Source organism: Alligator mississippiensis, chromosome 15 (assembly GCF_030867095.1).
Source record: "Alligator mississippiensis isolate rAllMis1 chromosome 15, rAllMis1, whole genome shotgun sequence".
Lineage (NCBI taxonomy): Eukaryota > Metazoa > Chordata > Crocodylia > Alligatoridae > Alligator > Alligator mississippiensis.
In genome coordinates this window covers 432,688-445,968 of record NC_081838.1, presented here as the reverse complement: position 1 = coordinate 445,968, position 13,281 = coordinate 432,688, and the positions used below count along the sequence as shown (strand labels likewise).

At 65.4% G+C, this 13,281-nt stretch overlaps 1 protein-coding gene across 3 annotated transcripts; it reads left to right on the top strand.

The window, feature by feature from the left end:
* The first annotated feature begins 252 nt into the window (after positions 1-252).
* Positions 253-12,981, top strand: SYMPK (symplekin scaffold protein). 3 transcript variants are annotated; one of them, XM_059718245.1, is made up of 27 exons: positions 253-426; positions 632-781; positions 1,267-1,332; positions 1,588-1,641; positions 1,920-1,993; positions 3,094-3,220; positions 3,550-3,799; positions 4,138-4,308; positions 4,758-4,994; positions 5,224-5,378; positions 5,527-5,677; positions 5,928-6,135; positions 6,268-6,418; positions 6,655-6,884; positions 7,049-7,130; positions 7,205-7,318; positions 9,583-9,730; positions 9,875-10,035; positions 10,505-10,613; positions 10,847-10,947; positions 11,229-11,319; positions 11,422-11,523; positions 11,643-11,830; positions 11,987-12,163; positions 12,245-12,331; positions 12,413-12,724; positions 12,810-12,981. In XM_059718245.1, exons 1-27 carry the CDS (start codon positions 268-270, stop codon positions 12,936-12,938), a joined length of 3,984 nt encoding a protein of 1,327 aa, XP_059574228.1. In that variant the 5' UTR covers positions 253-267; the 3' UTR covers positions 12,939-12,981. The 3 variants fall into 3 exon arrangements, with proteins under 3 accessions (XP_059574228.1, XP_059574227.1, XP_059574229.1); XM_059718244.1 differs by having other exon boundaries at positions 629-781; XM_059718246.1 differs by having other exon boundaries at positions 391-420.
* The last annotated feature ends 300 nt before the right edge of the window (positions 12,982-13,281 follow it).

Below are 13,281 nucleotides of genomic sequence, written 5' to 3'. Positions count from 1 at the left end.
GCCAGCCATGAAATCCCACCCTGCGTGGGGGGGTGCACACGTGTGCGTGATTGTGCGTGTGCCACGGGAGGGGCTCGTGTGTCACGGGGCGGGGGATGTGCAGGAGTCTACGTGTGCCACCGGAGGGGCTGGCGGCAGGAGAGGCACTGGGGTCAGGGGTCAAGGCTAGGGTGAGAACGCATCAAAGTGGGGGGAGGGTGTCCAAGCCAATCGCGGCAGGGGAAGACGGGGGTCAAAGGGCACCTCCGTGACCCCGCAGTTCCGCGGATGACGGATCCCAGCATGCAGCGCGGCGGGGCAAAGGAGCGAGCGGGAAGACTACATTTCCCAGGAGGCAGCGCGGCGCGCGCCTGCGCAGTGTGTGTGGGCCGGGCCGGAAGATGGCGGCGGGAGGCGGCGCTGGGCGCGAGGGCGCGTGAGGTGGAGGTGGGGGCAGGGGCAGGGGCAGGGGGCTGCGGCCTGGGGGGCGAGAGTGTGGAGTGGGGGGCTGGGCTGGGGTTGGGGGCATAGTGGGGGCAGGGGCAGCCCCGGGTTGGGGGAGGGGGGCCTTGGGGGGTCAGGCCTGGGCTCCACCGCGGGCGCGGGGTCTCGGGGCAAGGGCCAGGCACTAATTGGTTTGGTTCATTAGCAGCTTCAGCTGAGAGGCTCGCAGGGCCAGCCCCGCGCCATGGCCAGCACCAGCAGCTCTGGGGACGGTGCCACGGCCCGCATGAGCGTGGCCTCGCAGTTCTTCACGCAGGAGGAGGGCAGCGGCATCGACAGCACCACCACCTCGGAGCGGGTGCGCGGCCGCGGGCTCCGGCTCCGGCTCGGTGCCTCCCTGACGCCTGCGGCTGGGCCCCGCGGCCTGCTCTGCCGGGGGCCTGTGCCAGCCAGCCGGACTCCCGGCCTACGCACGGGCAGCTCCGGGTGCGCCGGGCCCGCTCCCGTGGGCTCCGATACGATCCCCGGCAGCGTGGGACTGCGGCAGCCCGTGTGGGCGACAGTCGGCCCCCCGACCTGGGGGACCTGGGCACGCGTGCAGTCTGCCCCCCTTCCTGCCCGGCCACAGGGGTGCAGGACACGTGGTGTCAGGGCCCGGTGTCTACGTGCCCGTGCACGGTGCTGCGTGGAGCCCTTGCTGTTCTGCTGCTGCCAGCACCCACGACGGGGGAGGCGCAGGGTCATTCCCCCAGGCGAGGGCGGGGTGGGTGTGCAAGCCCCCAGCTTTGAGGTGGCAGGAGGGCTTCTGGGTGCCCGGGACTCACCTGCCCCTGTCCCTGGCAGGTCGTGGATCTGCTGAACCAGGCCGCCCTCATTGGCAATGACTCCAAGATCAGCATCCTCAAGCAGGTGTGTGGAGAGCCGCCCCGGCCTGGGGGACAAGAGCCCGGGGTCTCAACCTGGGGGTGAGGGGGGTCTCGTATTCCTTCTCCTGAAGATGCCCCCCCCTTCCTTGGCTCTAGTCCTAGGCCTTCTCCCGGACTGGAAGGCCCCAGCCCATCATGGCAGACCCGTGTGCAGTGGGGGAGTGGGTGGCACTGGTGCCTGCCCCAGCTGGCTGTATAACGCCCCCCACTGTCCCTGTCCCCATCCCCCTCCCTACAGGTCCAGGAGCTCATCATCAACAAGGACCCCACATTGCTGGACAACTTCCTGGACGTGAGTCGCCAGGCACCCTGGGCAGGCCTGAGGAGCCTGGCGTGTCCATGCCCCATGGCCCCATCACCGCTGTGTGTTTGCGGGGGGTACCACGGGGGTCCAGCTATCGCCAGTCTGCCCTGCAACTGTCCCGGGGTTGTGGGGTGTCTGCCCAGCACAGAGCTGGCAGCTCGGCCCTTTGCCCCCTCTCCCCCACATGGTGCGGCCCTGCTGGGCAGCTCTGGGCACCCCCCCGCGTGCCACCAACAGCCCCCCCCTGCACCCTCCCCCCCGCGCAGGAGATCATCGCCTTCCAGGCTGACAAGTCCGTGGAGGTGCGCAAGTTCGTCGTGGGCTTCATCGAGGAGGCTTGGTAAGGGACGAGTGGCACTGGACTGGGGGACCCAGGCTGCGATTCCCCTGGGAATTCAGCCAGGAAGCTAGCAGTCTGGGCTTGGAGGTTGGCATGCTCGTTAGTGACGGCAGTGGAGGTGGAGGAGGGGAGGTGCTGCTAAGACCCCAGCTCTGCATGGGCAGTGAGGGCAGGGGGCTAGGGACATGTCTGGGGAGAGAGCAGGTGGCTTGGGAGCCTGGATTCCTGGCTCAGCCTCAGCCTTCAAGCACCACATGCCTCAGTTTCCATCCAAGTCCCAGGGGTCTAGGGGGAAGCTGCTGTGAGGCTGGTTAATCCTAGAGCACTGGGGGTGGATGGAACCCCCCTGAGGTCACATTTAGTCCAAGCCCTGGTCTGAGGCAGGATCAGCCCCGTCCAAGCCAGCCCAGACAAACCCAGCATCGGACCTCGGAGCAACACAGCCGTCAGCATGGACCTCACCCCCACCCCTGACCTCAGGAAAGCAGGAGGGGCTGTGGCTGCCAACATCCTGCTGCCTCCAGGGGGTCATGGATGCTACAGAGCCGAGGTCGAGGCTGTGCCCCTGCTTCAGGGGAAGGCAAAAACCCCCAGTGCGAACTGGTCTGAGCAGGAGGGTAATCTCTTCCTGCCCCAGTGCAGCGTGGGGCTGAGCCTGAGTGCAGGGGCAAGACTCTCCAGCCAGGACCCTGTGGGGATGGTGCCGGCAGGAACATTGGCACAGCCCAGTCCCCAGCCCTGCACCCAGCACCTCCGGGTGGGGGGGCTTAAAAACCCCGTGACACCTAGAGCAACAACAGGAAGGGGGTTAAGTGCCCTCCCAGCCCCTTGCAACAATCAGCAGAGCCCAGAAGCCTGGGACATCCCCAGAGCAGAGCATGGGCATCACTCTGCCTGGATCACCCCACACCAGCAGCTGCCCCCCCCACAAAGCCCTGCAGTGACTGAGTGTCCCTCCTGTCCTGGCGCCTGTCCCCTGCCTCCCTGCTCGGACACTGCCCAAGTTTTTCCTGAGGTCCAGGCTCACCCTGCTACCTGCAGGAGGGCAGTTGTAGGCACTGACGCCTCCCCCCCCACCCCCCCAACCTGCCACCCCTCAGCAAGCGTGACATTGAGCTGCTGCTGAAGCTCATCGCCAACCTGAACATGCTGCTGAAGGATGAGAACGTGAACGTGGTGAAGAAGGCCATCCTCACCATGACCCAGCTCTACAAGGTGGCACTGCAGGTATGGCCATTGTAGGGTGCTGCTGATTGGGGGGAGTGGGATTTGTCTGGGGGGGGGTCTCCTAGCAGGGGGTGCTGGGGGGCAGGATCTGCCTGGGCAGGGGGGTCCTCTCAATGTTGGGTGCTTCAGAGGTAGGATCTGCCTGAGGGGGGAGGGGGGCGTCTCCCAGCAGGAGTGCTGGGGTGGTCTCCCAGCCCCTTTGGTCCCAGCTGTGAGGGTAGGAGCTGACAGCAGGGTGTTGTCTGCTGTGTGAGCCACGGCCGGAGAGGGGCTCCAGCCTGCCCCTGGGGGCTTTGACACCCCGTTTCCACCCCCCACGGTCCCGGCAGTGGATGGTGAAGTCACGGGCGCTGAATGAGCTGCAGGAGGCCTGCTGGGACATGGTGTCGGTCATGGCGGCTGACATCATCCTGCTGCTAGACTCAGACAATGATGGCGTGCGCACCCACGCCATCAAGTTTGTGGAGGCCTTCATCATCACACTCTCACCGCGTCTGCCCGACTCGGATGTGCCGCGGCGCCACGAGGGTGACGTCAGCCTGGACCGTGTGCCCCGTGACCACCCCTACATCAAGTACAGTGAGTCTCACTTCAGTGGAGACCCTGGTGTGACCCCAGACCCCTCGGGAACCCTGGTGTGACCCCTGGCTCAGGATCCCCCAGACCCTGACAGCATCCCTTATCCCCCCTCATGACCCTGGTGTGAATTCCGTGCTGTCCTCATGATCCCTGTTCTCCACCCGCTTGGTGCAGTGTGACTCTTGTGCCCACCCAGTGCCATGGCATGACCCTTGGGTCCTCTCTGAACCATGCCAGGACCCTGTGTGCCCCCCCCTTGGTGCCCCAGCATGACTTGTAGCCCCTGGCACGACCCCCTCCATCCACTCTCCTGGTGACCTGGTTCCTCTGCCCTGCAGACATGCTGTGGGATGAGGGCAAGGCGGCACTGGAGCAGCTGCTCAAGTTCATGGTACACCCGGCCATCTCCAGCATCAACCTCACGGCCGCGCTGGGTTCCCTGGCCACCATTGCCCGCCAGCGCCCCATGTTCATGGCCGAGGTCATCCAGGCCTACGAGACCTTGCACGGTAAGCCCTGCCCCTCGGGGAAGCCCCGCCCGTCCCTGGAGCTGAATTGGTGTCCCGGCTCCCAGCCTGAGCCCGGGAAAGTGAAGCCCTGTCTCCTCGTCCTCCTGCTTCCCTCCCCACCCAGAGCCAGGCTGGGGACCCAGGAGTCTGGCCTCCCTACCTCATGATCCTGCTTCCTACGTGGAGCTGGTCTTGGAACCCAGGAGTCGGGTGCCCGGTGCCCACAGCCCTGCCTGTCCCCTCCTTCTCCCAGGCCAAGTGCAGGCACTCCCAGCCCTTGGCCTGGCGCTCTACCCCTCCAGGCTCCAGCGCCGCCCCCCGCCCCCCCGGCTTGGACTTGGCCCTGGCCCCTTGACAGCTCCCCACCCTGCACTCAAGTCCTGGTTCCTACTCCCTTTCTCCCTGGGCCTGGCCCTGGCCGCAGCCCCTAACAGCCCCATACCCCCCAGCCAACCTGCCGCCGACGCTGGCCAAGTCACAGGTGAGCAGTGTGCGCAAAAACCTGAAGCTGCACCTGCTGAGTGTGCTGCGGCACCCGGCGGCACTGGGCTTCCACGCCCAGATCACCACGCTGCTTGTGGACCTGGGCACGCCGCAGGCTGAGATTGCCCGCAGCACGCCTAGCCCCCGCGACCTGCGGCGCCGCCCCCGCGATGATCCTGATCCCCTCAAGAAGATCAAGATGGGTGAGTTGGGGGCTGGGGCCTGAGGGGTGCAGGAGTGGAGGAGGTGACAGATCAGGGGGGGTGAGGGGCAGAGGTTAGGGGTATGAAGGGGCTGGGGGATGAGGATGGGCCCTGGGGCAGGGGGCTGCACTGGGAGCGTCCCCCCAAGCCAGGAGGAACTGCCAGACCTCAGGTCAGTGCACTGGGAGCTGGCCCCAGACTGACTTCCCCATTTTTTCCCCCTCTCCAGAGCCGAACCTCGGGGAGGACGATGAAGACAAGGACCTGGAGCCGGTGGCAGTGGCGACCCCCAAGGCCGCGGGTGCGGCAGGCACCCAGTCGGACATTGACATCACGGCTGAGTTCCTGCAGCCCCTGCTCACCCCCGAGAATGTGGCCAACCTGGTGGGTGGAGTGGGGGCACGGGCAGGCTGGGAGCTGGGCAACCAGGGGGCTCCTGAAGCTAAGCAGGGCCAGGCCTGGTCAGCAGGCAGAGGGGAGACCAGCTTGGGGGTCTCTGGAGACTGACCCCCAGCCCCCCGGCCTGTGCCAGGTGCTGATCAGCATGGTGTACCTGCCCGAGGCCATGCCTGCCTCCTTCCAAGCCACCTACACACCCGTGGAGTCAGCCGGCACTGAGGCCCAGATCAAGCACTTGTCCCGGCTCATGGCCACGCAGATGACGGCTGCGGGGCTGGGCCCAGGTAGTGGGGAGGGGCATAGGGGGGTGTGGGGCTTCTGCCCTTCAGTGATGCGGGGAAGGGGGTGGGAGGGTCTTCTGCAGGAGTCTTTTGCCCTGGATGGAAGGCTGCGGGTCAGGAGTGACGGACAACTGCAGGGCTTGGGGGAATGGGGCTGCGGGTCGGGAGTGGGGGACACCGGCAGGGGTTTGCGGGTTGGGAGTGGGGGGCACCAGCAGAGCTGGGGGTGTGTGACCCCCCCGAACTCCCCCAGGCGTGGAGCAGACGAAGCTGCTGAAGGAGGAGCGCAAGGAGGAGAAGCTGGCCAGGCAGGAGAGTGTGCTCATCAAGCGGCGCATTTCGGCCCAGGGCCAGGCCATCTCGGTGCTGGGGGCACAGGGCGCTGGCACCAGCCTGCTGGAGGAGGAGGCGCCCCAGGCCAAGCGGCGCCCTGAGCCCATCATCCCATCCACCCAGCCCAGGTTGGGGGAGGAGGGGCTGGGCCTGGCAGGGAGGGGGGGCACCCAGGCTGGATCAGTGGGGGTGGGGCAGCACTGGCCCCAGGGGCATCTCCGTGAGCTCCCTCCACATTGACCTCCCCCCCATCCCTGCAGGCTGGTGGGTGCGGGCGGGCGCAAGAAGGTTTTCCGGCTGAGCGACGTGGTCAAGCCACTCTCCCCTGCCCAGATGGAGAAGCTGAAGCTGGATGCGGGGCGCCGCGTACTGCATGCCGAGAAGGCTGTGGCCTGCAGCGGGGCTGCTCAGGTGGGCTCAGGGGGTATCTGCTGGAAGGGGGGCACCAGGGCTTCCCAGGTAGGCAGTGGGGATTGGGGGGGAGCACGTAGGTGGGCACCAGCATTAGGAGGGGGTGGCCACAGAGCTGCCCTGGGGACAATGGAATGGGAGAAGGGAGCAGGATTGTGGGGCGGGGGTGGCAAGTGGTCCCCTGGGGAGGGACTAGGCCTTGCTGTGCCCTCCTCATGCCCCAATTGGCCCCCCAGGACCGGGTGCGGATTGTGGCGGCGTTGGCAACGCGGCTGGATGTGCCACCACGGGCCGAGCTGCTGCCCTACATCCTGGAGGATGTGCGGGGGCGCCTGGACCTGGCCTTTGCTTGGCTGTACCGCGAGTACAGCGCCCGCCCCGCACCCCCTGGCGCCCCCGACGCCTACGACCGCTGTCTCCTCGGCCTGCTCGGTGGTCTGCAAGAGAAACCCGACCAGAAGGACGGGTGGGGTCTGGTGTGGTGTGGGGGGGTGCCTGGCTGGGGGGCATGGCTGGCTGGGCCGTGGGCCCCCCCAATCCCAGCTGCCTTCCAGCAGCACCGTACCACTGCCACCCTGTGTGGCAGCCAGAGCTGTGAGCACTGATCATGTGCATGTGGTGTGCTTGCAGCCTCTTCACCAAGGTGGTGCTGGAGGCGCCACTCATCACGGAGGGTGCCCTCGAGGTCATCCGCAAGTACTGCGAGGATGAGGTGTGTGCCGCAGCCCCCTGCCCTTGCCCCCACCCCTGTCTCCCATGTGCCCTGCTCACGGCTGTGCCTTGCAGAGTCGCACCTACCTGGGCATGTCCACGCTGCGTGACCTCATCTTCAAGCGACCGGCCCGCAAGTTTCAGTATCTGCACGTCCTGCTGGACCTCAGCTCCCACGAGAAAGACAAGGTGTGGCCCCGGGAGCAAGAGGGTGCCTGGGTGGGTGTTGAGGGTGCAGTTTCACCCTAGAGGTGGCTGTATTTCAGGTCTGTGTGAGGGTCTGATGCATGCAGCTGTGCAGCCCTGCCCTGGAGGTGGCTGCACTGTGGTGCTGGCTGTGGTTGGGGTCCTATATATGCAGCTGCCGGCTGCACCCCAGAGGTGGCCACATCATGGTGGTGCCTGGGGTGGGTCTTGGATGCCATACTGACTTGACAAGGCTTTTTCCCCCCTGAGCAGCATGGGGTGGCGGGATGGGGGGGAAGAAGCCCCTCCTCTTGTATGTGCCCACAGGAAACTCCTTGTTCGACGCATCGTCTCTCCGTGCGCTCACCGTGGAGCTGGCTGAGGAGCCCATGGGAGCGCGGAGCACACTGGTGACGCACGCGGCCACACTGGGGAAATGCACAGGGCTGGGTCTGTGTGGCTGGATCCTGGGTCAGACCCTGGGTCCCGTGGCAGCAGAGAGCGGAGCTCGTCCTCTCTCCCTTGTGGCCACTGAAGGTTCAGGCAGCTCCGATTTTGGGGGTTGCCTCCCCAGGCCCCACAGTCCCCGCTACCCCCCAGCGCCCAGTCCCAAGGTGGATCTGACTGAACTCTTGGCTCCCCCCACACCCAGTGCCCATGAGCTCCCCCCTTTCACCCCACGCAGGGGGAAACGACCATCTCAGTGTCGGTGTTACGCTGCTGGCTGGCCTGCTTGTTTCCTGCCTTGACCCCTCATCCTTGTCTGTCTGGGGGTCGGTCCCTGGGACTTTCTCTTAGTACAGTCTAAATCCTTGTCCCATGCGCTTCTTCTGACCTGACTGAGCCTGGCCTAATTGCTCTCCTGTCCTAGGGAAGCCCCCCAGCACTGATCTTCCTCACTGCCCCTCTGCATTTACACAAGCTCCTCCATCTCCCATTGGGGGTGCAGGGGCAGGCCTGGGCACAGTGTCCAAGATCGCCCTGTGGATTTATGAAGGGGCATCGTGATACTTCCTGTTTTTGTTCACAGTTCACTTAATCCCAGAATCCCCAAGCTGCGGGGCGGGCAGGGACTCCTGTAGCTCACCTCCAGGCCAACCCCTGCCTGAGGCTGGATCAGCCCAGTCAAACCCATGATAATCCCTAACCACTTGTTTGCCTTTTGGGCTGGCTGCTGAGCTGCGGTGAAAGGTTTTGAGCCTATCTGAGGCTGTAGGGATGGTGATGCTCAGCGCCCGCCCTTTTCCAGCTCACGATGAGCTGCAACATCAGATGTGTTTGGGCTTCCTCCCCTTCCTGCAGCAGAGCAGCACCCGCCTTTCCCGATTCCCGTTTCTTCCCCAGCCATAAACGTCCGGCAAACTGCATCGGGTGTCTGTAGACAAGAGGCTGCCACCCCCTCTCAGTCTGTCATAGCCCTGAGACCCTCTATGATGAGGTGAAGCCAGGCCAAGCAGCCCGGCATCATCTACATATAAATGTTTGGAAGGTCCCAGGGCTTGTGACAGGAACAAGTAGTTTGTCACGAGTTTGTGTGCGCAGGGGTGTAATTCACACACGGGTTGTCTGTGGGGTGGTGCTGAGCGGGGCTGGGTGGTGTTGACTGCTGCGGATAAATGATGAGGCTTTTGGCTTTGGGCTGGTCTTGCGCATGTGTGTAAGGGCATGAGAGCGCCACTCACAGAGGTGTTTCATCAATGCTCAATGCACTGAGCCTGGAGGTTCCTGTAGCCATTTGCATCTATGCAAATGAGAACAGGTGTGTTGGTTTCAAAGTCCATGTGTTCTTGGTCCGCACTGGTTTTCACTGCCTGCAGCTCCCGCCCCTTTCCCTGCATGCTCTGAGGCCAAGCGGGACCTGACAGCAAGGCAGGGAGAAAAGGACAAATTTAAGACAAACCTCCAATAATTAGGTTCTCTACCTGGAAACTCGTAATGAATTCATACGTTTTCCAGAGATGGAACCTAACGATTTGAGGATTGTCTTAGAGTAAGGGTCATCTTAGATTTGAGTGAATATGGTGCATACGTGGCTGCTGGCTCCGCCCTAGAGGTGGCCACATTGTGTTACTGCCCAGGATGGGTCCTGTATATTATCTGAGGGTTGTCTAAATTCAGAGTTGTTTTAGATTTCAGTGAATATGGTATGTACACAGCTGCCAGCTCCACTCCAGAGGTGGCTGCATTGTGGTGCTGCCTACGGTTGTGGGTGCATGGCAGCCCTGCCCGGAGGGGCTGTGGCAGTGACCGCTGCCCCCCACCCATAGGTCCGGCAGCAAGCGCTGCTCTTCATCAAGCGTATGTATGAAAAGGAGCAGCTGCGGGAGTACGTGGAGAAGTTTGCCCTCAACTACCTGCAGCTCCTGGTGCACCCCAACCCCCCGTCTGTGCTCTTTGGGGCCGACAAGGACACTGGTAATGGGCGGGGGGGGCCTGTTGGTCACTGACACGCAGCTGCCGGGTCCCACCCCAAAGGTGGCTGTGCCATGGTGCTGGTTGGGGTTTCCCCAGGCTCGTGCCTGCTGCAGCCCCATGACCACCCCCTTCTCCCTCTGGCAGAGGTGGCAGCACCCTGGACAGAGGAGACCATAAAGCAGTGCCTCTACCTGTACCTGGCCCTGCTGCCCCAGAACCACAAGCTGATCCATGAACTGGCATCTGTCTACACCGAGGCCATCGCTGACATCAAGCGCACGGTGCTGCGTGTCATCGAGCAGCCGGTGAGCACAGGATGGGGGTGGAGGGAGTAAGGGCATGATTCTACCCACCCTCCGCAGCATGTGGGGGTGCAGCAATGCATCTGGAGCAGGCTCCTTCCTGGGGGGGGAAGCACCCAGGTGGGTACCAGAGCCATGGCAGGGGGGAGTGGGGCCACCGACATGGGCATGGGCTGTTGGAGAGGGCATTGTCTGTGGGAGGCAGTGACACTTCAGCCAACCCGCCCTCCCCCCCCCCCAATGCTGTCTTCGTACAGCTCCAAGCACCACAGGGCTGGGCTGCCAGCACCCCCCAGGGCCTGAGAGCCCCTCCCCTTGATGGAGGGCGGGGGGCTTGGACTCCTGGGTCCTAAGGGTAGCATCTTGGCTCATGAGATAATGGAGAGGGGAGGGGCAGGGAGGCACCCATGCTATTCTGCTATGGGGGGGCACTAGGATGTGCTCTCTCACGCCCTCCTGCTCCCACCCCCAGATCCGTGGGATGGGAATGAACTCGCCTGAGCTGCTGCTGCTGGTGGAGAACTGCCCCAAGGGTGCCGAGACGCTAGTGACGCGCTGCCTGCACAGCCTGACCGACAAAGGTGCGAGGGGCCGGGGTCAGGCCGGAGCCAGATGCCTGTGTCCTGTTCCCGCCTTGGGGGCCGGTGTTGTGTCCAGAGGCTGCACTAGGACTCCTGGGTTCTCTTCCCGGCCTCTTTGCTCTGGCCCGGGGGCCTCGCCATGAAAGCCCAGTGCAGGGCAGTACCCTGCAGCCCTGAGGGTAGATGCCCCCACCCCAGATCTAATGCTCCCCTCTCCTCCTGCCTCGCCATAGTGCCGCCCTCCCCTGAGCTGGTGAAGCGGGTCCGTGACCTCTACCACAAGCGGCTCCCGGACGTCCGGTTCCTCATCCCTGTGCTCAATGGCCTGGAGAAGGTACTGTCCCCTGCCCCCCCTCCCACCTTCAGGGCCCCTCCTGGGAGTGGAGCAAGACTCGTGGGTCCCACACTGTGGACAGGTGTTGGTTTGGGAAGAAAGAGGGTGGAACTGGGGGACCAAACACCTGGGTTCTCATTCCAGAAGGGACTGCACCTTGGCTTGGTGGGTAACGGGGCTGGAGGAGTCAGCTGGGAGCTGGCTGCTGACTGTGCCTCAGTTTCCCCTGGCAGGGTGGGGGGGGCGGTCCCTTGTGACTCCCATTCCCTTCTTGGCCCCAGAAAGAGGTGATCCAGGCCCTGCCCAAGCTCATCAAGCTCAACCCCATCGTGGTGAAGGAGGTCTTCAACCGGCTCCTGGGTACCCAGCATGGTATGATGTGACGGGGGGCTACTGGGGGGCCTGGATGTCTGGCGAGTGATTTGGGCCCCCCCCCCCCCGGAGCCTGGCTCACCCCCCCACTCCATCCCCCAGGTGAGGGGAACTCGGCCGTGTCGCCCCTGAACCCCGGGGAGCTGCTCATCGCGCTGCACAACATCGACTCGGCCAAGTGCGACATGAAGTCCATCATCAAAGGTGGGGGGCAGGAGCTTGGGGGAGCATGCCCTATGGGGGGGGGGCTCCAGGCCAGAGACAGGTGCCCAGGGGGACCCAGGCTTGTGGCTCCCCCCTGACAGCCCCGTGTGCCCCCCCAGCCACCAACCTGTGCTTCGCGGAGCGCAACGTGTACACGTCGGAGGTGCTGGCCGTGGTGATGCAGCAGCTGATGGAGCAGAGCCCGCTGCCCATGCTGCTCATGCGCACGGTCATCCAGGCACTCACCATGTACCCGCGGCTCGGCGGCTTCGTCATGAACATCCTCTCCCGCCTCATCATGAAACAGGTGGGGATAGGGCACCCTTCCCTTGCCCTGGGCAGCCCGGGCATCCCCGAGAATTAAAAGCCCGAATAACAGGCAGGCTCTCACGGTGCCTCTGCTCCACTCCGGGGGCACTTCAGGGGCTCCCCATGTCTCCTAACTGCCCCCCCCTCCCCCCAGGTGTGGAAGTACCCCAAGGTGTGGGAAGGCTTCATCAAGTGCTGCCAGCGCACCAAGCCCCAGTCCTTCCAGGTCATCCTGCAGCTGCCGCCCCCCCAGCTCGGCGCCGTCTTCGACAAGTGTCCCGAGCTGCGCGAGCCACTGCTGGCCCACGTCCGCTCCTTCACCCCCCACCAGGTACCGCGTCGCCCCGGGTCCCCCCCTGCCGCCGCCGGCGGCCCCAGGCTGCGCTCACCCTGCCTCTCCCTGCCCCTGCAGCAAGCGCACGTGCCCCACTCCACCATGGCCATCCTGGAGGCCAGCACCAAGCAGGAGGCTGAGGCCAAGGACGTGCAGCCCCTGGAGGTGAGTGCGGGGCCGCGCCGGGCAGGGACGGGGCCGTTCCTGTGCCCAGCGCCCCCAGCCCCAGCTGCCCCCTCCCTCCAGGAGGAGCCCGAGCCCCCGGCCCTGCCGCGCGGCCCCCAGGACGCCATCGCGCTGCGCCTGGCCCAGGAGAAGGCGCTGAAGCGCCAGGCCGAGGAGGAGCAGCAGAAGCTGAAGGCGGCGGCAGCGGCAGCAGTGGGTGCTGCCCCCCGCGCGCCCCCTGCGCCCACGCCTGCGCTGCCCCCCGAGGAGCCCATGGAGCTGCGGGAGGAGGGCGCCGAGGCGGAGCCGCCTGCCATCTTCATCAGCGAGGACGAGGGCACGGGCAGCGCCCCAACCCCTGCGCGCGATGCCACCACTGCGGCCCCCGCCAAGGTACGTCCCCAAGCCCCGCTGGGGGGTCGGGTCGGGCCAGGCCTCGTCTCGCCGGCCCCTCCCAACCCCCGTCCTCTGCCCGCAGGAGCCCAAGGGCAAGGAGGCCGCGGGCACCAGCGACGGAGCGGCAGGCAAGACGGGCACCCTGGTGCCGGAGGAGCCGCCCGCCAGCGCCGCCGAGGCCCCGGCCGAGCCCGAGGCGAAGGAGAGCTGAGGGGGGCGGGCGGGGCCAGGAGCGAATAAAGAGTTGGCCCGTGCCCGTCCCGTGCTGCCCGTCCCTTGCGCCGCGGGGGCGGGGCGGGGCGCCACGGCCGCGTGGGGGGCGGGGCTTGGTGTGGGTGGGGTGCGAATGACACTAGTGATTGGGCAGCCGGGCATGATGTCACATGGGCCCGCGGACCGTGCTGTGGGCGGGGGCGCGACAAGCGGGCCCAGGGCGGCCGGTGATGGACGTCCAGAGGGGCGGGGCCAGGCTGGGGACGGGATTCGGTCAGACGTTGGGGGCGGGGCCCACGCGGACTGGGCGGCCGCAGTGTCCGTCCCTGGCGAGGCGTGAC

Bases quoted from the DNA above. Each gene is read 5' to 3' on its own strand.
- SYMPK (XM_059718244.1), top strand. From the start codon at position 268: ATGACGGATCCCAGCATGCAGCGCGGCGGGGCAAAGGAGCGAGCGGGA. The intron at 5,678-5,927 runs GTAGTGGGGAGG...GAACTCCCCCAG, and splicing joins GGCTGCGGGGCTGGGCCCAG to GCGTGGAGCAGACGAAGCTG. The intron at 6,885-7,048 runs GTGGGGTCTGGT...GTGTGCTTGCAG, and splicing joins AAACCCGACCAGAAGGACGG to CCTCTTCACCAAGGTGGTGC.